Genomic DNA, 23,928 nt, shown 5'->3' with positions numbered 1-23,928 from the left:
AAGTTAAAATCATTTAGCTAAACAAAGATAAAACTCTTCTTACACGAAATTAAGCTACTTATATATATGCATTTTGGTATTGTAGAAATTGCATTAATAAGTCAGTGAACTGTTGGCCATTATGTAATAGAACGCAGGGGGCGAGCCAGGAATTGACGTCAGAGGGGGCGTAACTTAGGGGCGCAACTTTTTGACGTGTACCCCTCCCTCAGAACCGACATGAATAATATGGCATAAAATGTTTTCACAGGGGTTTATGTACTCCCCAAGGTTTTTCTATCCAAATTCATTCTCCAAAACGGTGCATTTATTTAACGTGTTTTATTCCTTTTATCTGGTATTGACATTAAAGTTAACTTGGACATGCGCCAGATGCGGCTCACACAAACTGCTTGTGGAATGTTATCCGTACAAAATGAAACCCTGTTGTGAGAAGCAAACATTATTTACTTTACACGCACTACTATTGAACTATTTTTTGGAAGCGCGACAAGCATAAACCTACGAAACTTCTTAACAAAACTTAGACCGAGTGTTATGAAATTCATAGAATTATTGCCAACAACGAACACTGATGTTCTTGTAAGATTATGGAAATATATACATGAAGCTTTTATTATATTCTAGAATACTGTTAATAATGTATTGTAATTATTAACAGTAGCAATTCTGTTTTTTTTTTAGATGTACTAAATATAATTCCCACCTCACAATATTTTGTTAACGCTTTTTATTACATGAAATAATTGTGCGTCTTTTTGTATAATGTTAATCGATTAGTTTTGTTTTCATTAACACACGTGTACTTAATATAAATATACCCGAATATATAGGTCGATGTATATATGCCATTAGTTGTCTAGTGATTACCAATAATGTTATTCATATTAACCATGTTACAAGAAACATTTTATGTTTACTTTACTTAACAAACATCTTTAAATCTTTAATCTTTAATCTTAAATCATGAATGGGTCAGCAAATGTAATGGCATTATGGTATCTTGTGAGTGAAAATAGAATAGGGGTACCCATGGTTTGGTAACCAATTATTTATCGGTAAAGCTATTTTGAGGAGTATGTGACCTTTTGTGTAGTTTGTATTTGTCTTGTTTACAAGTTTGTTTATTTAGTTAATTGTCTTTTGAGACTTTGTCTTGTATCTTTAAACAAAGTTTATTTTTTGAACTTTTGACTTTCAGGCTTTTTCCTGTTGTTTGCATTGTAATATTTAGTTTGGCATTTTGAAAGTCATTGGTATTTCAAGATACATTAAACTTCGCGATCTATAAAACACATTTCACTCTTTTTGCCAATTTCTACGTGTTGCAGTTCTAATTTAGTTTATCATGGCGAAGACAAGGAACGAACTTACAACTTTGGTATTGATTCAATAAACAAACAAGTCTAATAGCTTACGGGGAAAGGTGATCATATATCAAAAGCTCAAAGCATGATATTGCTGTTCGATGGACAAAAAATGCTCTTAATGAGTGGCATTATTCTACATACTATAAATCCGCTATCTTTTCAAAGATATAATATCATATGTTATTGTGTTTAGCTCACCTGATCACAAAGTGCTCAATGTAAGCTATTGTGATCGGTCTATGTCCGGCGTCCGGTGTCCATCGAACACCGTCCGTAGTCGTTCGTCCGGTGTCAATAATTGCTTTAAACAACATCTCTTCTTTAACCGCATGGTCAATTTTGATGAAACTTTACAGGGATGTTTGATGGGTGGTGCCCTTTCATATAGTTGTTCATAGAAAAAAGAAATTCCATGCAGAACTCTGGTTACCTTGAAAACCGAAAGGGAGAACTTAAACAATATTCTAGACAAAACATTATGAGGCCTAGAACTTTGTTATTTAGTGTGTAACATTGTCTGTTGGTCATCTACCAAGTGTCTGGGCGTAACCGGGGAAGACAAGTTTCTTTCATACTTGTATAAGGAAATCTTTGAAAACCTTCTTGTATGTAACCACTAGTCCCAGTCCGTGGATTTTTGTATGTAACATCATGTAGTAGCCATCCACTCAATTTGTTCAAAATTATGCCTCTTTGGACAAAACAACAATAATAACAACAACAACCAGGTAGCCGACTTTTTGTCTTACGTTTTAATAATCTATCTAAAATATACTTTTTTCTCTAGCTGTATTTAGGATAAATGAAAAGCATTCATACATACTTAAACTTCCAGAAATTTTGAAAAACTTTTCGACTGTATGTTAATGGTTTAATTTTTGATTGAAAAGTTTCATGCAGAGGGAAATTCAATATTATGTGAAAATTATTTAGTGAAACTATACTATGTTATAGAAAAAAAAATTGCAGGAAATTTCTGAGGTCATTTCTTGTAGTTGACCTTTATATCACCGTTCAGAAATCACTTCCTTCCCATTTATACCAAATATTCAGAGCTCATGAAATAAGCAAATAACATATTTTATGATGCATATATCTTATTATCTATACATCCACCGGCATATGCCCAAATGGTGGCATAGATTCGTTTCTGTGAATGTTCTTGTCTACCTTTAAAGAGAAACTCTTATTCAAAATCAATGCTTACACATGTATAACATAAATTTAGAATAAACCTTTAACTTCTTACTAAATAATGCATTTATGGAAACTATTAATTACTGAAAACAAGATTGTTACCGTGAATTTAATAGCAGAAAGCGCAAAAATATTAAATGATTGGTGATTTAGTGTGATCTACTATAGTCTCATAAGGTAGAAATACCGTGTTTTATGTTCATTTCTTTCAAATTAAACTCGGTATCCTTCTTAAGAACCATTGTTTTCGACATTTATTCATCCTTTTTGGAATATTAAAACAATATTATTAATTGTGGTAAATCTTATCTGGGAGTAAGAGTGCATCTTTAAAGAAATAGTAATTTCCAAACAAAGTATGATGCTGGATTCCAGAGGCCTCTATCAAAAGTTTTATTTTTGAATCCAATTAAAGGTTTAAAAAATGTTGACTAGATTAAACATGCTTAATAACATATATTGGAAAACATATGTAAAATAAAGCAAAACCATTGGCTCTGAAACATAATATATCATAACAGTCATTGTTTAAACCTGCACTCACACATATTGCCCGTTTTGACAAATTTTCTTTTTTGTCTTGAAATGGGTCAATCTTTGTGTAAATGTCTAGAAAGCAGTGATATAAGTTAAGCTTAGCTGGGTTCTTTTGGTATATAGTGATCTAAGAATGTAGGTTTTTGTTCAATAGTGATCTGAGATTTTACCTTTGGCAACATCAAATAATCTCAACTCCCTGCTTGGGCGCCGAGCCAACTTATGACCTACTTCATGTCAATTGGACCCAACAAATATTTATAGGCCACGTTTTTCTCTTCACCTCAGGTGAGCGATTCAGGGCCAGCATGGCCTTCTTGTTTGGTTAGATAAACGGGATCACACAGTGGCACTGACATTAGATTAGTGTAATATTGCGGTTTCAAACTGTTTGTTTTGCGCACAAACATACATATCCTTCTAAGTAACAGCGGGTTGTAACCTACTTGTATATGTGGACAGTAGAGGCATTATATTTAAAGGACGAATAAATGGCTGAACTATGAAATTTTTTATTGTCTGTGTTTTCCTTTGTGGATTTTTAAATATTGCATTATGTATCGACAAAAGTGCGTCCTTCAGATTTGCTAATTTTCCTGCTAACTTCCAATGGGGAATCAAAGATTCGTGTGAACATTTACGTAAGTTGATATGAACTACTCGTATATACAGTTAATGTGTCTGCATGATAACTAATTATATTATTTTGGGTTCAATTGTTTTACAGAATATTACGGTTTTATTAAATATTACGGCTTTACAAATTAAAATCAAGATTATATTTATTCTAGCTTCCGATGTAAAAGTTCCTTTGCTGAAGGAATTAGGGGTAAGGAAGATTTAGATAGAAATTGCAGTTTATAGTGATTTTGCTAAAATTATCAACAATTTATAACTCTTGCATTGCGTCTGCTTATTCTTTTTAAATGAATGGTATAATGCCTTCGATGTTCTAAACTTAGGTGAATGTGTACAAGTTTAGCCTAGATTGGAACCTGGATTCACAAGGAGGACTTACAATTGACCCAGCAACACTTACCGGGTACCAAGATAGTGTCATAGAATTAGAAAATATTGGGATCAAGAGTCACGTGGTGTTATTTGACACAAAGGACAAGGTATTCAAAAATAGATATTATCTTGTCCTTCAAGATCATATAATTCTTCATGATTTTTAAAACTAAAATATTTTTAACGGTTGCTATGGAAAGTCGATAATGTTCAACTAATCATTTCCGTCAGAGAACTGTTTCAATCGAACAGAGACTGCTAACGAGTCTTATTAATATATTCAGTTGTGGCGTTCGCTTGGTTTTGTTACGCTGTACTAAATGTCTCGAAGCGAGTATTGGGATTTATTTAAATACGTAGTGTTGAAACAAACCTTTTCGAAAATCTTTGCTGACATTTGTATTTTCCTCCGCAGGATGTCATCGACAAACTTACTTCAATGGACAGTGTCACTGAGCTTTGTAATTCAGCAACCTACGTTTTTCAAAACTTGACAGAAAAGGTAGATTTCTTGATCAACACCTTAGGTTTGTCATTTATCTTTATCATTACACATGAATGCCGTGCACATTTAGCAATGGCCTTGTACTTATCGGCGAAAAACTGTTCCCGTTTTCGCCCAAAAGCAATGATATACAAAAAATCAAAACATTAATGCATCGTTCAGGGTAACATTAATGCATCGTTTAAGGTAACATTAATGCATCGTTTAAGGTAACATTAATGCATCGTTTAAGGTAACATTAATGCATCTTTTAAGGAAACATTAATTCATCGTTTAAGGTAACATTAATGTATCGTTTAAGGTAACATTAATGCATCGTTTAAGGTAACATTAATGCATCTTTTAAGGAAACATTAATTCATCGTTTAAGGTAACATTAATGTATCGTTTAAGGTAACATTAATGCATCGTTTAAGGTAACATTAATGCATCGTTTAAGGTAACATTAATGCATCGTTTCAGGTAACATAAATGTATCGTTTAAGGTAACATAAATGTATCTCTTAAGGTGGCATTGTGGAGTTCCTTTGCTTTCAATGGGATACAAACTTCGTTCGCGGCTAGTTCCAATGAGGAACTTATCAACACAGCGTACTTTATACTCCAAGCTCACAGTTGCATTTATAACTCGTTGAAGAACATTCACCAAAAAGGTATATTTCATTCAGATATACTCAATTGGGATTACTCAAGATGTGTATTGTTATCATTTAGCTTTCCCGAGCAATTACTATAGTGGGAGAAAAACACATTTTGATTTTACATTAAACACATGCGGTGTAAGAGATGTATCTGTTATTATATTCATTACACAATCATTGAAAACGTACATTATTAATAGTTTGAAGACTGACTGATTCTGCGTCAGGAGCTCATATTGTGTGAACGTAGGAGAGCAGCATTATAAATTTGCAACAAAGTGCTAGCGCAATTCAACATTTCCTTCCCGTATTTCTACACAGATTGGCGGAATAAACATGATGAGTTCGATCCTTCTATGAATATACAAGTATATGCTCGTAATTGAATGCTATTAAATAAAAACTTATTTCTGTATTACTACAGGGCAACTGGGTATTGACATCCAAGGAAGCTGGTTCGTCGCCCAATCTCATTCGCTTTCAAAAACTGATCCAAGTACAGAGAAAGCTCTTGCATTGGACGTTGATTTGTTTCTACAGCCTTTGATTGGTCGAGATATTGCTAAGGAATACTTTGGATTGAACGTACCACATTTTTCTCCGGAACAAATAATAAATGTTAATAGTATGTTTTAAATGTTTTATCTGAATTTCAACATTAAACAAAGAATACAGATTATGAAACATGTTTTGTTCCCATGTACGGTCATCATTTTTCACATAAAAACTACAATTAAACTTCCATTGATTTATACATATAAACAAGATAAATAAAAAATGGAGATGAAACTATATCAATACTATATATTATAGTTTTGCATTCATTTATATTTTCTTTCAGATTCGCTTGACTTTGTAACGTTGACATACCGCGGGACTTTTGAAGTAAATGAAGACACTGAACTACAATCCCTTTACAGTAGGTAAGCAGATACGATGGTTGCGTCCAGGCAACGTAGTAACTATCGGACTCAAATGTCTTGCTTATTCTTGTCCTTATTGGATACAGCTTTGCAGTCATATAATATGATGAAACAGTTGGATCAGTTTGAAAGCACGGATTGATAGATTTGAAATTAATTATTTAAATATCTTAAAAGACCTAGGCTCTTCTGGATATTAAATCCAGGAAATATTTCAGTTATTTATCAATTTCAATATCAACTTATTAAAGCACATAACATGATTTGAAATCTTTAAAGTTTGTATTCCTTTTAAACTTGCGTTTAACAAGATGTTTTCGTTCTAGAATTATTTGTCTTTCGTTTTTCTATGTTGATACCTATCTGTAGGAGAACGCAAGAAAAACAATTGTAGAAAGAAAACATGTCCTTGAGTAGCTGCTAAATAAGAATGAGTTTTACTTAATTGATTGATGTACGAACAAAGACCTCATCACACCGATATTTGTTTAGAATATTGATGATTAGAAAAGTTATTAAGAATTTAAACAACCAATATTTCCTTTTCTTTTCCACTGTACACATAATTTTGAAATTTTAAATAATGTACACAGACGAGCAATAACTTAAATATATTTGAAATATTGGGCCGGGTCGTCACCGCTGGCCACTGGAAGCATCTGATTAAATAAAAGTTATTCATGCTTTTTCAGTGAAGTTGATTCCGACAAGAATGGCGGACTACAGAAACTTCTAAAGCACGTGGGCAGATCCCTCAGCAAGACCGTGCAGATTTACGTTAGTGATGTTGGGATTCAGACTAACAACGTGATTGTAAAAGATAAAGAGCGCGTTAATTGGATGAGGTCAAATATACAACAAGTATTAAAATGTAAGTGGGACAAAACTTAGGAAATCCATAGCTAGTTTAAGTAAACATCATAAGTTTTCGTGTGGTTATTTATATTCTGGTTCCTCGGGGTCATAGAATTTGGCCTGAGGCGATATTTGTTTCCTCTCTGTCAAAAGCATGATTTACAAATTATAACATTACTAGTCTCATACTTCGGATGTTAAATGTTCATCCTTCCAGAGCTTATTTAAACTTTCCAGTTTTTTTAAAAATGAATTATCTAATCTGGACGGAGCCATGATTTCTATTCAAATTTTGACCGAAAGAATTATTTTAATGTCTACTAAAGCGTTTTATTCATTACCTGAAATCTCACAATAGAAGTTTTGAACATCAATATTATGTGCAAAAATACAGAAACAATCTCAGTAGCCAAAAGTTTAAACATAAACCCCGTTTAATGGCACAGGGAAAATGCCAAAGACATAGAACACAAAAACAAAAAAATCACAAACAAGAAACATGGAACCACAACACAAAACTCAATAAACAACACAGTGCATATATACTATATAAAAAAAAACTAGGTGACCCAAACTGCTTCTCAATCATATAGCTCAATTTGTTTTTTTCCTGTTATCTTTAGCAATCCAAATTGACCGCAACAGTAACATCGGCGGCTATGTGATACCATCCTTTGTGGACACTGAACATTGTCCGGAGTTAACCGGAATATTCAGCAACACACCTGACCAGAATTTTCCTGTAAGGAAGGCATCCGCAGTTTTATATAAACAGGTATTTTTTTTATATTATAACTTAAATAAGACTAGGCTGTTAATTTTGCTGAGTATTTTCTTCACACACTAGTTCTCAATATACTTACCCATGCCTTCGAGTGTAACAGTACCTGTGTAATATTGCCCTGGCCAGTGAGTTCTCATATAAAGACAATATGTTATTTAAGATTATCCATGACAACGGTTTTGAACGTGGTTTCAACGGAATAGGCGGATTTCCTAGCGGTGAGATATCACACGAGGATGGGATATATTACGACGATTTCCCGGACAATTTCGGTTGGAGCTCTGCCACCTCTGCTTATCAGATTGAAGGAGGATGGAACGCTGACGGTAAACTAGCTGTAATATTTAATATGATGGATTAACAATATCGTCTAATGACGGTTTCCCTTTCGGTTTCTTGGTTTCCAAATGTGTTTACCCTTTATGTTGGACTAGTGAGTTGGATCATACTAAGAAAGTGTGTTAGCTCCGCAGAAACCCTGATTTAAGACAAGCGAGGGTATTATGTGCTATTAACGGGCAATGATGATATATACCCCGTGTTTGTACACTAATTATTTCATTATAAGACTGTATGAACACACAGTTTCAAAGCTTGCTTATGCGAGCTATGTCAAATGGCTGTCTTTTAATGACTTTATCGTACCTTTAAAGAGCAAGCAGTATTGCTCCAGCTTGATTGATGCATTTGTAGCAGACGTTTGTAATCAGCCGCTGAGTACTTGAGTACTTGTGTACTTGAAATTACCTTATCCGCTTATGTGTTATTTTTACACTATTCTTCATTGTTTTCAAGTTGATCCTTGCTCCATGAGGTTTATAAATGTTGGGGAAAGTGTGAGGTTATGGCCAAACAAACTAATTTAAGACCCTAGAAGACTCTTACTGTAATGAAATCGTATTTCATTTACAATTCCAAGGCGGTTATCCCATCATTTATCAACAAAGCTATCTTAATAAGTGTGTTGTCAGTCGTGTATTCGTGTAATGGTATTTATAAGTTTGAATCTCTAATTCATTGTCGTTTTTCTCTTGTAGCTTGCCTCTCTAAAGCGATGTTCTTGTTTGAAATTCGACTAATGGGCATGCTCCTGCAGTTTTTATTGTATTATGAGTAAAGAAACCGGTTAAAGTAAAAGAAAACTTTTTTACACTCTACGAAATATATTATATTTTATTTGTCTTTCTTAATGAAATGTAGTAAATAGACAAGCCCAGTAGAAACGAATCACCAAGATCTAGCAATACGACCGTATGATCACAACAAAGGGACACCACAAATAATATTTCTGATTAAACATCAACGAAAAGTTCGCTAACACAACAACTGTTTCCCAGTGGATACTGCGTTAAATCATTCATAACAATGCAAAAGGTGTCTGTTAAATGTTTTGCAGGTAAAGGACTTAGCATTTGGGATACACGGAGTCATACTCCGAACATCATTCACAACAATGAAACTGGTGATGTGGCTTGTGACAGCTACAACAAATACAAAGACGACGTTAAACTTCTGAAGGATCTAGGGGTTTGTTTTAAATGTTAACTGATGTTAATTCCGAATTCCACGCGAAATACGCAAATATATTTTTTACTTTATGAAATTCGTGAAGTTGAGCAATTATTGGACTTCATGTTATAATATAAGTTCGTCTTCACATTTATTTTCAGGTCAAGTTTTATCGATTTTCGATTGCATGGACACGTTTGATGCCAGATGGAACAACCGATTATATAAACCAGAGAGGCATTAACTATTACAATAATTTGATAGATGCACTTTTAGCAGACGGTAAGATGAATACCACATAGTTCCAAATATATGTATTTTAGTTATATCATACATCAATGCCCAAGTCCTCTTTTCGATAAACTTGCATTAATTTGATGCATATTAATGTGTACCGATACTACTTGTATACTTATTTAATATTAGTTTGAAGACAAGTTATAGAAACTTACTGTTTTGTGACATGAGAAAAGAGACAACCCATAGCGCAAATTCAAAAACATCAATTAACGTCGCTACTCAATGTGTTGTGCTTAATATGAAATATATTTTTTAATAAAAACAACAACTGCATGATGAACTCAACTTTACAATGGTTATGTTGGTAAAACGCCTTTAACTCTGTTGTCAAAAGATTGTGTTGCACTGCAGTGCTCCACCTCAACTATTTTAAAATATAACTACATCAAGCACAATCAATGTACCTTAGCGAAATTCTGAACAGTAGAATAAAAAATTAAGATGGTTTATATGGTATGTTTCTTAATACAGCAATAGTGCATGTATTAATAATTGTATGTACAGTGTCTACGTATCTTTTGATTGACACTCGTAGTCTTCTTTTGACTGATATAAATTGGTAGAATTATTCCTCATTTAACTTTTACAGGTATAACTCCAATGATAACATTGTTTCACTGGGACTTGCCCCAGAATTTAATGGACAATGGAGGGTGGCTTAATGAAACGATTAAAGACAGGTTCAAGGACTACGCAAAGCTTTGCTTTGAAAAGTTTGGAGATAGGGTAAGCATAGCTTCAGTTTAAGCTTCATCAATGCTTTGTTTTAAAAGGGTTCATGTCAGTATTTCCGACAGTTTGTTTGTGATTTGATTAACTAATATTATTCTATTGCATGGGAACACATTCGACGATGAGAAAACCAGTGCAAAGTTCATCACAATATTTAAACCGATATTATAAAATCAAGCATGCAAAGGAATTCGGCCACGAGTTTTGCCAACATCAGTTACTGCCCTCTCCCGATAATTTGTTTATTATGAATTTATAAAAACATGCATATTTAAGGTAAACTATTGGATAACATTTAACGAGCCGAAAATCATCACAGTGTCTGGTTACGACGATGGTTGGTTTCCTCCCGGACACCACTCACACGGACAGGAGGGTTACATTGCGGCGCATAATCTCATAAAAGCCCATGCCGAGGCCTACCATGTCTTCAAACAGACACAAAACGGTATTCATATCTTCTAAAGCTGTAATATTATAATAGTATAGTATATTGGAAAGCCAGTTTTAAAGATATATATATATATATATATATATATATATATATATATATATATATATATATATATATATATATATATATATATATATATGGTTCGTTATATTGTAGCTTAAAGGAAAGTTTACTATTAAATAACAGTTTGAAATAACGATTGTGGTGTGCAACTCCGTAATCATTTCAGGTAAATGTATAAGCGATTAAAATGACTTTAAAATGAGCCAATTTTAATCTTACGTGCCAGTCATGAAGCATAGGGCAATGCATTTGCCAATTATTTCCCATTAGACTATTAATGCGATTTACGGCAATTATTTATTTTCACTCTTGTAACTGATGTACCACACGTGTATATGTCTATATCCCTATTCTGAAATATAGGTAAAATTGGCATTACCATTAGTGTTGGATGGCCAGAGCCAGTTCACATGTATGATCCCGAGGATTTGGAAGCCTCTGAGAGAGACACGCAGTTCAGTTGTGGTTGGTTTGCACATCCGATCTTTGTAGATGGAGACTACTCACCAATCATGAAGAAACTGGTTAGCGAAAAGAGTTATCAGCAAGGTTTTAATGTCTCTAGACTTCCAGAGTTTACAGATGAAGAGAAAACCTTTATTAACGGTACATTAAGTATAATTGTTATTCCATTTTCCCCTTGAATATCAAGTAAACTTTGTGGCTATAAGTCCTTACTTTATTGCAATGCAAACTGCACATCAATACCTGTACTGTACAAGTTCGCCAATCTTGTCGGAAACCAGTATGAATCCCATCAATATTTAATATTTAAAAAAAACACGTCTATTATCCATATACAATTAATTCATATTATATACAATTACGCATAATGTTATTGTGTTTTGTATTTATGAGTTTCAATGATAAAAAACGGTTAAACTTTGGTAAAACTAAATTGTTTCAGGGACGTTCGACTTCTTTGGACTTAACTTTTACTCCGCCGGACTAGTCACCTCAGACTACGGTACGTCGGAAGTGCCAAGCTACTACAATGACAAAGATACTAAAGGCGTTGACAACCCAAACTATTTAGGGTATGAATTCTCTCTTTTCACTTCCATAGAAAAATCAGTGTTCACAGTTTTCGACAAGGATTTTTTTGCAGCTTAACCTTTCAATTATACGTATACCTGTATCATTACTGTTAAATTAATTATTAACATATTCATAAGCAGCTTTAATTCTTAGTTGTTTGGTTCACGTTTAGGTCAGGTTCCAGCTGGTTACACGTAACACCGTTTGGGATGAGAAAGATTTTGAATTGGGTGAAACGGACGTATAACAATGTCCCAGTGTACGTTACAGAGAGTGGTGTCTCTGACAGGAACGGCACTTTGATGGACTATCACAGAATCCACTATTATAGGACTTACATCAACGAGTTGTTGAAAGGTAATAAGAATACTAACACCCTAGGGATATAAACTATGTTTGCTAATCATATTTCATGGAATCTACTGCAATAACATAATTCAGATAAACGATATGTGTATTGATGTTGACGTTTGCGTTCTTTGAGTACATACGTAAATAAATAATAAGCTAATTTGTGTCTCATTTACAGCTATCAAACTAGACGGGTGTAATGTCAAAGGCTTTACAGCATGGTCACTAATGGATAACTTTGAATGGAATACGGGATACAGTGAAAGGTTTGGAATACATTACATCAATTTCACGGACCCTGACAGGAAAAGAACACCCAAAGGATCTGCCTATTGGTATAGACAGGTGGGTATTTTCCAAATACTTATCATCATTCCATCTGAAATTGTACGACAAAAAATGATTTTTTTTTACAATAGCTTAATATGTAGAAATCGCTCGTCCATGTGTGCGCCTTTCATGCAAAAAGTCTCGGGATCAATTTCTTCATTTTCTTTTTTCTGTGACCTCTCGTAACACTCGCACTGATTTATAAACTGTAAAATATTATATACAAAGGCAATTAGTTTGGCGCCTAACGTAAATAAGTATAAATGAACGTCTTTAATTATACTGTTGCATTTTCAGTTGATCTCTGAGAACGCCTTCACGAAAGGATACCCTGGAATAGGTGGTAGGGGAACTGCTCCAGATTATGTCGGCAAGACACTTAAAGGCATTTTTCCACCGGACTTTGTCTGGGGTATGGAAGGGTTGCGTTCAGATACGCTTGAAGTCAGTGATTTGATACAAGCTCTAGTTAAAATGAAGGTCAGATTATTTGTGTTTTCGCACCATTTCAAAATTTATCGAGATTTTATTATAAAGGTAGTTTCTGACAATGATATTCAAAACCGATGAACATCTTTCTGAACAAAAATCGACTTTTGTAAATGGAAGTATAACAACTGCAGAATACTTGTTAAAAAGGATTCCTAACATACAAACCGGTGTTAACCCCCATTGAGCTCTAAGTTTCCACTGACCGTGCCGACACTCATCATTTACTGATGGCGATATTTTCATATTTGGTTCATGTTTCCTTTCTTATAGCGCTGTGTCAGGATCAAGGCTACTTGGTGTTTAATAGTTTTCGTAGTTTTATAAATTACACAGCGTTTGTTTATTGAATAAGTGATCGAATATTTCTATAGCTTAATTTACAGAGCTGATTTGGTTTCTTCATAGGTTGGATTCTACAAATTTAAAATCCCATGGAATGGAATCCTTCCTCGAGCTGGATCAATCGAAGACACTAACGAAGTTAACAAGTATACGCAACTGATCAAACAGCTTAGGCAAAACAATATAGCCCCATGGATATCTCTGGACTATTTTGATGTACCGAAACATTTACAGGGTAAGGTTCTATTTGATTGTTTTCTTAAATAAACAGTAATCAAATTTAACATAATTTACGTATACATACATGTCCCCTACATTTTATCAACGAGTGTACGACTACATATCGTAATACCAAACATTTATTTCAATACTAAGCGAGTGTTTGGAACAAAACAAAGAGTTTACTTGCATTTCGCATAAATATTGCAAATTCAAATAAACGTCTTCACAAATTTACAAACAAATCAAATCTCTATTTAAATCCCAACTCAAAGGTTAACCATTTGTTTCAAAATGTTTACATTACAATTAAAAATAAAATAGTACAGGCTATTGTCACATATTTCAGATGCTGGTAGTTGGTCAAATAATTCGACGGTTATTGAATTTGAGAATTACGCGAGGGTTTGTTTCTCAACATTTGGGGATATTGTAAGTAGATTCTTGTATTGAGTTTAAAAAAAGGATTGTTCATAAATACGTATACATTTTTATGAAGATAACTTGCTTTCTTTCTTCAGGTAGAGACCTGGCTATCTCTAGACAATGCAAACCTGTATTTAAGGCAATTTGATTCACTCGATCAGTTTGCTATCATGTCAAACTTGTTGCTTGCCCATAACAGCGCGTTTCACATCTTCAAAACTGAATTCAGACGTCAATACGGTAAGTTATCAACGTATCAATGTTTATTTCTCAACATATGCTATCATGAAACTGTTTGTGTTGTAGCGAACAAAAACATATATCTATCGGAAGGGGCCTACTTTCTATTTTCCTCTTCTGCGTTGTTATTAATTCTGTACACTCGCTGGAAACGAGCTTATTCCGAAAATATGGCGACTCTACCAAAACTCGTTTTTGATGAGATATGGCATGTAAGTCATTAAATAATTCCAGGAACATTTGGGTTGGCATTGCTAGGCGAGTGGCACGAACCACAGAATGAATTTTCCACTTCGGACTGGGAAGCATCAGAGACTGCCATGAAAAATGGCATTGGGCGGATTGCTGAACCTATATTCGGTAACAGTCCAAAGAAGAATGAATTGCCCGACGTGCGAGGTATTAGCTGAGTTTTATTCGAAATGCGGCAGTTGTTTTCGTTTCATGATGTACATCCGTACTACCATATCATTTTATTTCAAGTTATAGTTAAGTGTACACACATATTTGTGTTTGGACATGAATAATTCAGTACCAAGATTTTGCATATTATTTAACTGAAATATTACTACGAAGCAACCGTGTATTTGCTTATTTCATATATAGTGTCAGCAGACATGGTGTTTGTGGATATTTCCAAACTTAAATGGTGTACACAAGATCCATCTACAGCTGTCACCTGCATTTCAGACACAGACTTCCGGCGGTAATGTATTTAATGCATCTAATGACATCTTGTAGATAAGCATTATACCATAAAGCATGTCGAGATTTCATTCATAACTATCGTGAAAACTTCTCATATAACATAATTCATACAGAGGCATACATGTACAAGCTTTGCAATGGCACAACAGGGATGTAGTCTTTGCTCTTTTTTCCGAAAATCGTTTTTTGTCTGGAACATTCAAAACTGTTGTACCAAGGTGGAGGTGACTGCTTAAGAATCTTTTTCTCGCATTAACAGGGATCCGTCATATCGACAGGAAGGGACACAGTGGGCGGTAAGAAAAACTTTAAATTGGATCAAACGGTCTTACGGAAATATTCCAGTATATGTGACGTCAACGAACTTCACCAATAACGTTTTATCAAGCAATCAAAGCGAGCTTACAACGTTGATACAAGAAAACGTAAACGAAGTTTTGAAAGGTGAGAAAATAGTTAATATCATTTTTTTTGAACGTCGTATATTTAGTGACAACATCTGATTAAAATAGTTGATATGGCATGCAATACCTGTAGTGTATTTACCTAAGTTTACCGATTTTTTTTCCTTCATGATAAAAAAATTGGAATAGATTTCTGGTGAATAAATCAAGTGTTGTATTTGATCAACAGCCGCGATTCTCGACGACGTACGTGTGGCTGGGTACTTATTTCCAATCATTAGACCAACGGAAAGTACATTGTCGGCAGAAGCACGGATATTAGGAGATATCATCACCCAGTACGGTTCCGAATCAGCGGCAATTGACCAGCCAGCATGCTCTGCGACAACACCAGTATATCCTACCACGGACACTGAACACAAACATAAAACCAATGCTTCGAGCATGCCTCAATCCACAGTGTATACATTGATGTCCACATTATTTTGGTTGATGATGATAAAATCATGAAGGTTCATATTGGACCTGGCTACGATTAATTTGATAAATACATGAATTAAAACACAACAACACTTACTTGTTAAAAATAATGGCAGTTAACTTTGAAAATAATAAATAATTTGTCCACTTTTTTATTGAAGAGACGTGTTAGTTGTAATAAAATGTGTGTTAAATTATCTTTTTATGGATACATGTATTTGAAAAGTGACATTGTAACAAGAAATCAATGTATACTGTGCAGACACAAAGAAGAAATGAAAACAAATACGTATGACAACAAGAAACAACTTAACACTAGATTCATACAGCCCACGAATGAATCATAACAACATGTATATATATTACAACAAAAAACAAGAGCTCTTCTTTGCAATACACCAACACGCGTAGTCAATAGGAATGTTTCAATTAACAAGTACTTGCTTTACGTATTGCCTGTGCGTGTGTTTGTTTTGGAGATTTGCTTCCCTCTCCAGATTTTAACTCATTTGATGGAGATTTATTCATGTGTCCACAGTTAGACCAAACATGGGCGAAAGGACCATCATCGTTTGTTTCTTGGACAACATCTAACGAAGAGTTTCTATGGTGTACTTCACAATTTTTGTTTGCTGTTCGAAGTCTCCCTTTTCGCAATTCATTTTCTAAAACTATATTTGCCTTATTATTTCTATGAATTTCGCTTTCACTCGATGTTTCATCGCTCGAGCTCACTTCCATTTTCACGAGATAATCATCTAGAGAAAATGCATTCTTCAAAGAGTGTGTGTCTTGCTTTATTTTTGACAATGTAGAACATTGAAGGAAGGAACTGTCTGTAAATGGAACATTTGTATGATTCTTATCATTTTTTTGATAAGATAATAGTTCTCGTTTCAGCCGGTGTTTGTCTTCCCGATTACCCACAAGAGATGTTTCATTATTGATATCAAATAAGGCAGGGTATGCGACTCCTGATATTTTGGTCGCTTTCGGAAAAATGTTTGTTACTTTGGTTTTATAAATTACGACGTGTCCTTTCCCCACGTGTTTCCGCATGAAAGTTTCAGCAGACCTCTCAAACTCTTCAGAAATATTGCTTGAACTTTCCAGTGAATTATCGTCTGATTCCGAACTACCTTTACTTGAATCCTTGTCCGTGCTAGTTAGGGTATGCAAATTCGATGGTAGAGTTTTCGGACCAATGCTCTTGTCAGGAAAATCCATATACGAACTATCATTGCTGTCAGATGATTCATATGAAAGGGTATCATCTCTTGGTGATTTTACAATATTCGCAACACATTCACGTGTATTTCTAATAGTATTTCTTGTATGAGGACTACGTTCTTCAAGTGGTTCCCAGCGTTCACTTCCGCTTGAGTCTCTTTGATACTTGTTTGCTAAGGTGAGTCCATTTGGACTAAGTGTAAGGGTTAGGCAGTTTTTTGGTTTATCGGTTTCATCTTGGAATGAAACCTTTCTACTTGTACCTGAAATTCCAGACGCTATGGAAACGACACCAATGGACGGTCGACAAATGTCATTTGCAACAGCTGCCACGTTTTGAGAGTGTGATGTCATAGCCGATGTATTCCAAATGTTGTTCGTCAACCTCTTTTTGGCTGATGGCTTATAGTTTGCTCCGTACATTTCCTGTAATGAATTGAAGTCAAATTTCATCGATTTGAATTGCGTAGTGAACAAATAGTATTATTCATAGAAACGTTACAAAGATATGTAGCTCAATGAATGCATTTGGAGAGATACTTCGCAAGCATTTTTAAATAAATTATAAATATCGGATATCAGTGAATCCGAGACTGCTCATCGGCAGCAATTATAGGAGCAACACTATCTACGACCTCTTTTACAGGCTTAAGCAATACTTTTGATTTTTAAGATAATGACTATTTTCAATGATCCTGAAGTAGCACACCATAATTTATATAGTGTGTATAGTATTATGTATATGTTGTGTGACAGAAGTTTGAACAAAAACTATCTTTAAAAAAGATACTCGACCGTCTTAAACCAGCGGGATGACTAGTGTCCGAACGGTTTAAACATTCGACATGTAATAGGTTGAGATTGCCTTTTTGAGAGGAATATCAATACCATGCAAAGTATTACAGAGTATAACAATGTTTGACTAAACAAGTGGGGTTTATTTTCAATACATAAATGTTTTCACCCCTAAAAAAGGTAACGAAACGACATATGCTGTTTTATTACATTTATTGTAGCATGTTCATATATATAACCAACAACAACTGAGTTCTTGAGAAAATTATTTTAGACTATAATGATCGAGATTGATGGAAGTAAGCCAGTTTGATTGTGGCTTGCAACTAAAACGCTCTTATAAAACATCATATATCAACATAAATAAAATATCATCATAAAATTATTATTAACCAAAATAATAGTACACAATGAAACATAAAATAAGTTCAAAGATGGTCTGTACATTTCTGGAAAAACTGTTCGCGGAGAAATAAAATTCTTCAATTTTTAAACAATTAGAGATCTAAAGAGCTCGATTCTGATTCTCATTTTATTTGAATAAGTTTACAATGACAAATGGGATTCCTTGTTTATAAGTTTATAATGTCCAATGCAAATATTAATTTTATTCAGTTGATTTCCGTGACTTTCACAGGAAGTCAAGATGAAATCATGCAGACAGCCAAACGGCCGGAAAAGATATACAACTACTCACATATATTTCTAAGGGAACCCTTCTTGCCTTTTCCTTGTCGTATCTGTAAGTTGGACGGCATTTCTCGTCAGGAATAAGGATGGCTAGCAGGAATGCAACCAGTATAAAGGCAATACAGAGGTATGCAGCCAGATCCTCGATTGGTATATTGAGACCTATTGATATAACCGGAAAATATTTTTTATAAGAAACAAAAACAACCAAATATAACCTTGCAGATGAAAATGTTGCATAGTTTCAATAATGATGGTAATAATAAATATGATCATACGAGTTTACTCCCATTACCTTTTTCAATGACTGTGGTCAATTGGATCTTTTCAACGTGAAATAACTTGGAACACCAAAGTTGTCCTCCGTCTAGCAAATCCGTATCCAAGCAAGTTCCGTTGTCAACCTGTTTTCTACAAGCACGACCTAATAGATAAGTCAACTCTGTGTAATTTATGCATCGCGAAGCCAAAACTTTCTGCTTTGGACAGTCAATAAATATCCAGTCAACCTTAGCCGATGCCAAAATGCACGTCCAATTACTGTTGTGAAAGCTGTACGAAGAAATATCGTGCTTATAGCAGTTTTCTTGAGTCGTTGAATCCCTGGCCACCAAGAAAAACGAGTATTTTGATAGCAAAATACCTTGTTGAGGCAGATACAAGTGCGATTCGTTCCTCGTTGAAGATTTTGCATTCTCTGATCCATTTAATTCCGAGCAAGAGCTATTTGTCCCAACATTTTCAACAAGGTCAGTGTACATGTTCACGTTAACGCTGTCAGCTTTGATATAGTGCGACCCTAGAATAAATAAATTCACAACGATTCACTTGTTAAGCAAATATCGCAATATGAAGGAAGTAACGTGTATATTTGTCTTTGGACTTCTATATTTCATACAGAAAAGAAATTCGTATACAGTGTTTGACATAATATACTCTGTGTGCATAAACGATTTTAAAAACAAGATAAAAACAATTGTCCATGTCATTATCATCCAATTATCGACTGGTACTCGAATGTTTGTCTTCATACACTCCACTCCGAGCGGCCCCATATCACTCACCTGATTAGACAAAGGGGTTTTAACGTTACTGATCGGGCATACTGGACGCCGCCCGCCCAAACGCTCACCCGTATAAAACAATAACTTACAATATGAATTTTAAGTTGGATGTATATACCTTGTCACAAAAGAGCACATTGTTACTGTGAAGATATTCATGAAGTTCAAAGATAATGTTTTCAATGATTGTAAAACGAAGAAAAAGTATTAATATAAATAAGAAAAACAAAACATAAACAATTTGATAAAATGGTCAGCTAAGGAACCTTTCTGTGTAAATATTTTAAAATCGGGCCAATGGTTTATTAAGATTTTTTTTTTTAAGTTTTGCTTATTGACATATAACTAGCCCTGGCCCTGGCGGCCATGTTTTTTATGAATCACAATGGGGTGACTGAATTTGACAAAGAGTCGCCTGAGGAACATTTCTTGTGTAAATATTTTGAAATCAAGCGATGGTTTCTGAACAGAAGTTTTTCAAAGTTTTCCATATAGTGCTAACTAACCCCGCCTCTGGCAACCATGATTTTCATGAATCAACATGGCGTGATGGAATTTGACAGAGGGTTAGGAACACTACTTTGAATGTTATTATTTTTGAAATCGGTCCGTTGGTTTCTGAAAAGAAGATTTTCAAAGTTTTCCATATAGACATACTAGTATAGTTTGAAGTACCCCCGTCCACTGGCGGCCATGTTAATTTTACAAATCAACATGAGGTGAAGGAATTTGATAGAGGGTCACCTAAGGAACATTTCTGTAACAATACTTTAAAACCAAGGCAGCGTATTCGGAGGACAAGATTTTCAAAGTTTTCCATATAGACAAGTCGTAAAAAGTAACCCCGCCCACTGGCGGCCATGTTTTCTAAACAAAACAACATGTGGAAAGAAATTTGATAGAGGTCACCCAATGATGGAATTCTGTGAAAAAGATCAGGGTAGCGTGTTCTGAGGAGAAGACGTTCAAAGGTTTCAATGAAGACATATAGTGAAAATTAGCCCCGCCCACTGGCGGCCATGTGTTTTTACGAATCAACATGGGGTAAAGGAATGTGAAACAAGGTCACCTGTGGAACATTTCTATGAAAATATGTGGAAATCAGGCTAACAATGACTGCATCGTATCTTTCCTCAAGTTAATGCATACTTTGATAAGATTTATCTTTTGCGTTTTATCTTTATTAAGAATTGTTGGGATAAGAGTGAGGTTTGTGCACATAAACTGGTTTAAACCCCCAGTAAATTTACATTTTACTGACCGTTCCAAGGCGGTACCTAACAATTCTTGATAAACATACCAATTATTTATATATATATATCTATCTATATATATATAGTATTTATGCACTGTGCTGTTTGTAGAGTTGTGTGCTGTTCTATGTTTCTTGTTTGTGAATTTGTGTTCTATGTCTTTGGCGTTGCCCATTGCCACTAAAGATTTTCAAAGTTTTTTTGTTTGTTTTTGATTGCCAATCAGAGTTCTGCACGGAACATTTTTTATTGAAGGAATCTGGAAGAAGACAACCCAAGGAACATTCCTGCTAAGCTTGGTTGAAATTGTCCCAGTGGTATAGAAGTAGAAGTTGTTTGAAGGGGAAATGTTGACGACGGACGACAGACGACGTTGTGACGACGACGGACGACGGACAATCACCCTATCACAATAGCTCACGCTTAGCACTTTGTGCTCCAGTGAGCTAAATAAAATGTTAACGAGATTCATACTTAGCCTTTCTTCATTTTACCATTCAGGTACATGGATACTGATTCTAAACAACATTTTTGATATACCATAACAAAAAAAAACGTATAACGACACATTCAAGCGCAAAGTTCAATCAGATTTGATCAGCTTCAATATTTTACTTTGCTTTATATAACTTACATTTATATTGATATTTTTAAGACATTTTGATATTTCAGCAGGAATATAAGAGAAAACACTTACCGCAAATAACAAATCCATGAAGAAGGATAATAAATATACGATGCGAAATTGAAATATTCCAAATAATTTTGTTTTCCATATCCACGGCCATCTAATAATTACCAGTGTGTAACTATTACAAACTCTTAACGAGCACTAACAACAGCGCGTTCATTATTTATGTAAAATTCCAAACTGCTCTCTTTTCCATGTCAATGGTAATCCAATAATGTTCAGCAATCGTGATAAACACTTACAACAGTGCGTTTATTATTCATGTAAGCTATCGTTTTGGTGTTACATTATAGGTAACCTAGGCGTTTGTGACTATATCATTACTCGCTGACATTGTGACTATTTTGTCGATAAATGACTCCGTGTGGTATGAAATCCAATATTATGCACAATAACAAAGTAACATGTTTCTTCGTTTGCAAAAAAACCCGCATCCTGTTTCAATATTAAACTAAGCGTAACTCAGAGGATAACAATACAATGAAATCTAAAGGATTGAATTCTTCGAACACTTACTGATACAGAGAAGTCCTTATGACGTTTAATAAGTTGGCTAAAGGAGATGAAACTTAAATTCGTGAATGGAGTGAATAACATTGGTCAACCTATGGCAGTTATTATTAATAACGTTTTAGAACTACAAATGTTCTCATTCATTTTTCATTTCCCAGTGATGTATGATAAACAACACCTAACATTTACTACCTAGCTAAGCGTGCTGTTGTGATCGTCCACACATCTTATAGGAATGCGTTAAAATAAGTTAAATAAGTAAATGTATATATGTTTTCAGTAACTCAACGGCTAACGGCATATCATGCAAATCATGTTTAGGAATTGATTATTTGAATATTGTAGCATGTTTTACCAAAACGTGATACTCGTCAGCATCAGACTGAAGTTAAATATATATATATATATACAGTAAACATTCCGAAATGTTCGTCTGAATCTTTATAAGCTACCATTGATATATTCGCCTGCTGTAAATATATTTGTTTATAAGTATACATATAATATTGAATATGGCCTCTTGGATACTTGACATTACTCTTCTACCTGATAGAAAAGACTCTCGACAATAATTATTCCATAAAAAATAATTAAAACCTGACATAGTATTTTGCCCCGCCGATGTCTAAAAGTATTTGTATTTTACATATGCATAAAAAAGTACTTTTAACAGTAGAAGTAGTAGCAGCAGCAGTAGTAGTAGTAATAATAGCAGTAGTAGTAGTTATAGTACTAGTAGTTGTAGAAGTAGCAGTAGCGTCATCATGACCACCAGCAGCAGCAGTAGCAGTAACAGTAGCAGTAGTAGTAGTAGTAGTAGTAGTAGTAGTAGTAGTAGTAGTAGTAGTAGTAGCAGCAGCAGCAGCAGCAGCAGCAGCAGCAGCAGCAGCAGCAGCAGCAGCAGTAGTAGTAGTAGTAGTAGCAGTAGTAGCAGAAGAAGTGGTAGTTGACGTGGTGGTTGTAGTAGTAGTAGTAGTAGTAGTAGTAGTAGTGGTAGTGGTAGTGGTGGTGGTGGTGGTGGTGGTAGTGGTAGTAGAAGTAGCAGTAGCAGCAGTATTCCAATTTAATATCAATTAAGGTATATCCATTTGATCACAATTGAAAACCTCACTTTTGAAAAAAATGATAATAAAATGGATTTTAAATGTTTTTACAGAATATTTTGTAAAAAAAACAAACTTATCATGTCTTACGGATTCTATTTTTCAACGTTTTCTTGAACCTGAAAGCGTTCCAAAATGTGCTTTCGTTTGGACATCATTACTAACGAAAATACAAATGCACGAACATATACTTTCTATCATATTAGAGTATATTTTCAAACCATCTTACTTCATCTGAACACATACATGTATTGTCAATAACGAAGAATTCTTTAAAGCATGTATTCATCATCTGAGATGCAAGCGTGCAGACAATGAGGATTCAACTGCATCAGGCTGTTGTTCTGACTTTGTTAAAAAGCCCTACAAAAACAATCCAACGAACCTGAAAATGTTTTTAATCCACACATGCCACTTCATAGCTGCCTGACTAAAACTATGAAAGAGTGTCCCCGCGCAACGAACATGTATTTATGCACCGTTAAATTATCCTTTGAATTATCAAAATTATTAACATGCCTTTCTGTTAAATATTGAGAAAACAAAATTCAATATAAATAAGGATTAAATGACGAAACAATACATTCATTGGAGAAATACATTGTGCTATTCGGTTTACGTTCTGGTATCGGTGGGAGGCCTTAGGGCATATACTTGACAAAAAATAAAGACATCATT

The 23,928-nt window shown here is 34.5% G+C and overlaps 2 protein-coding genes across 2 annotated transcripts; one reads left to right on the top strand and one right to left on the bottom strand.

Annotated features, from left to right (window-relative positions):
* The first annotated feature begins 6 nt into the window (after window positions 1–6).
* LOC128231253 (lactase/phlorizin hydrolase-like) lies at window positions 7–16,071 on the top strand. The gene is made up of 26 exons (XM_052943821.1): window positions 7–3,745; window positions 3,896–3,933; window positions 4,067–4,222; window positions 4,531–4,617; window positions 5,129–5,273; window positions 5,686–5,886; window positions 6,103–6,184; window positions 6,877–7,055; window positions 7,663–7,814; window positions 7,984–8,149; window positions 9,220–9,350; window positions 9,494–9,614; window positions 10,222–10,358; window positions 10,641–10,812; window positions 11,245–11,487; window positions 11,789–11,918; window positions 12,092–12,276; window positions 12,449–12,615; window positions 12,898–13,080; window positions 13,498–13,669; window positions 14,003–14,085; window positions 14,175–14,319; window positions 14,554–14,718; window positions 14,926–15,025; window positions 15,287–15,471; window positions 15,661–16,071. Exons 1-26 carry the CDS (start codon window positions 3,607–3,609, stop codon window positions 15,939–15,941), a joined length of 3,945 nt encoding a protein of 1,314 aa, XP_052799781.1. The 5' UTR covers window positions 7–3,606; the 3' UTR covers window positions 15,942–16,071.
* Window positions 16,072–16,339: 268 nt separating this feature from the next.
* On the bottom strand, window positions 16,340–22,080 carry LOC128231256 (uncharacterized). Its single transcript, XM_052943837.1, has 4 exons — window positions 21,641–22,080; window positions 18,922–19,425; window positions 18,634–18,788; window positions 16,340–17,567 (listed from the first exon to the last, which is right to left on the bottom strand). Exons 1-4 carry the CDS (start codon window positions 21,729–21,731, stop codon window positions 16,341–16,343), a joined length of 1,977 nt encoding a protein of 658 aa, XP_052799797.1. The 5' UTR covers window positions 21,732–22,080; the 3' UTR covers window position 16,340.
* Between the last annotated feature and the right edge of the window lie 1,848 nt (window positions 22,081–23,928).

This window comes from Mya arenaria, chromosome 4 (assembly GCF_026914265.1).
Source record: "Mya arenaria isolate MELC-2E11 chromosome 4, ASM2691426v1".
In the NCBI taxonomy this organism is placed as follows: domain Eukaryota; kingdom Metazoa; phylum Mollusca; class Bivalvia; order Myida; family Myidae; genus Mya; species Mya arenaria.
Note: the sequence above shows the minus strand (reverse complement) of the source record. Positions and strands in the feature narration are given on the sequence as shown.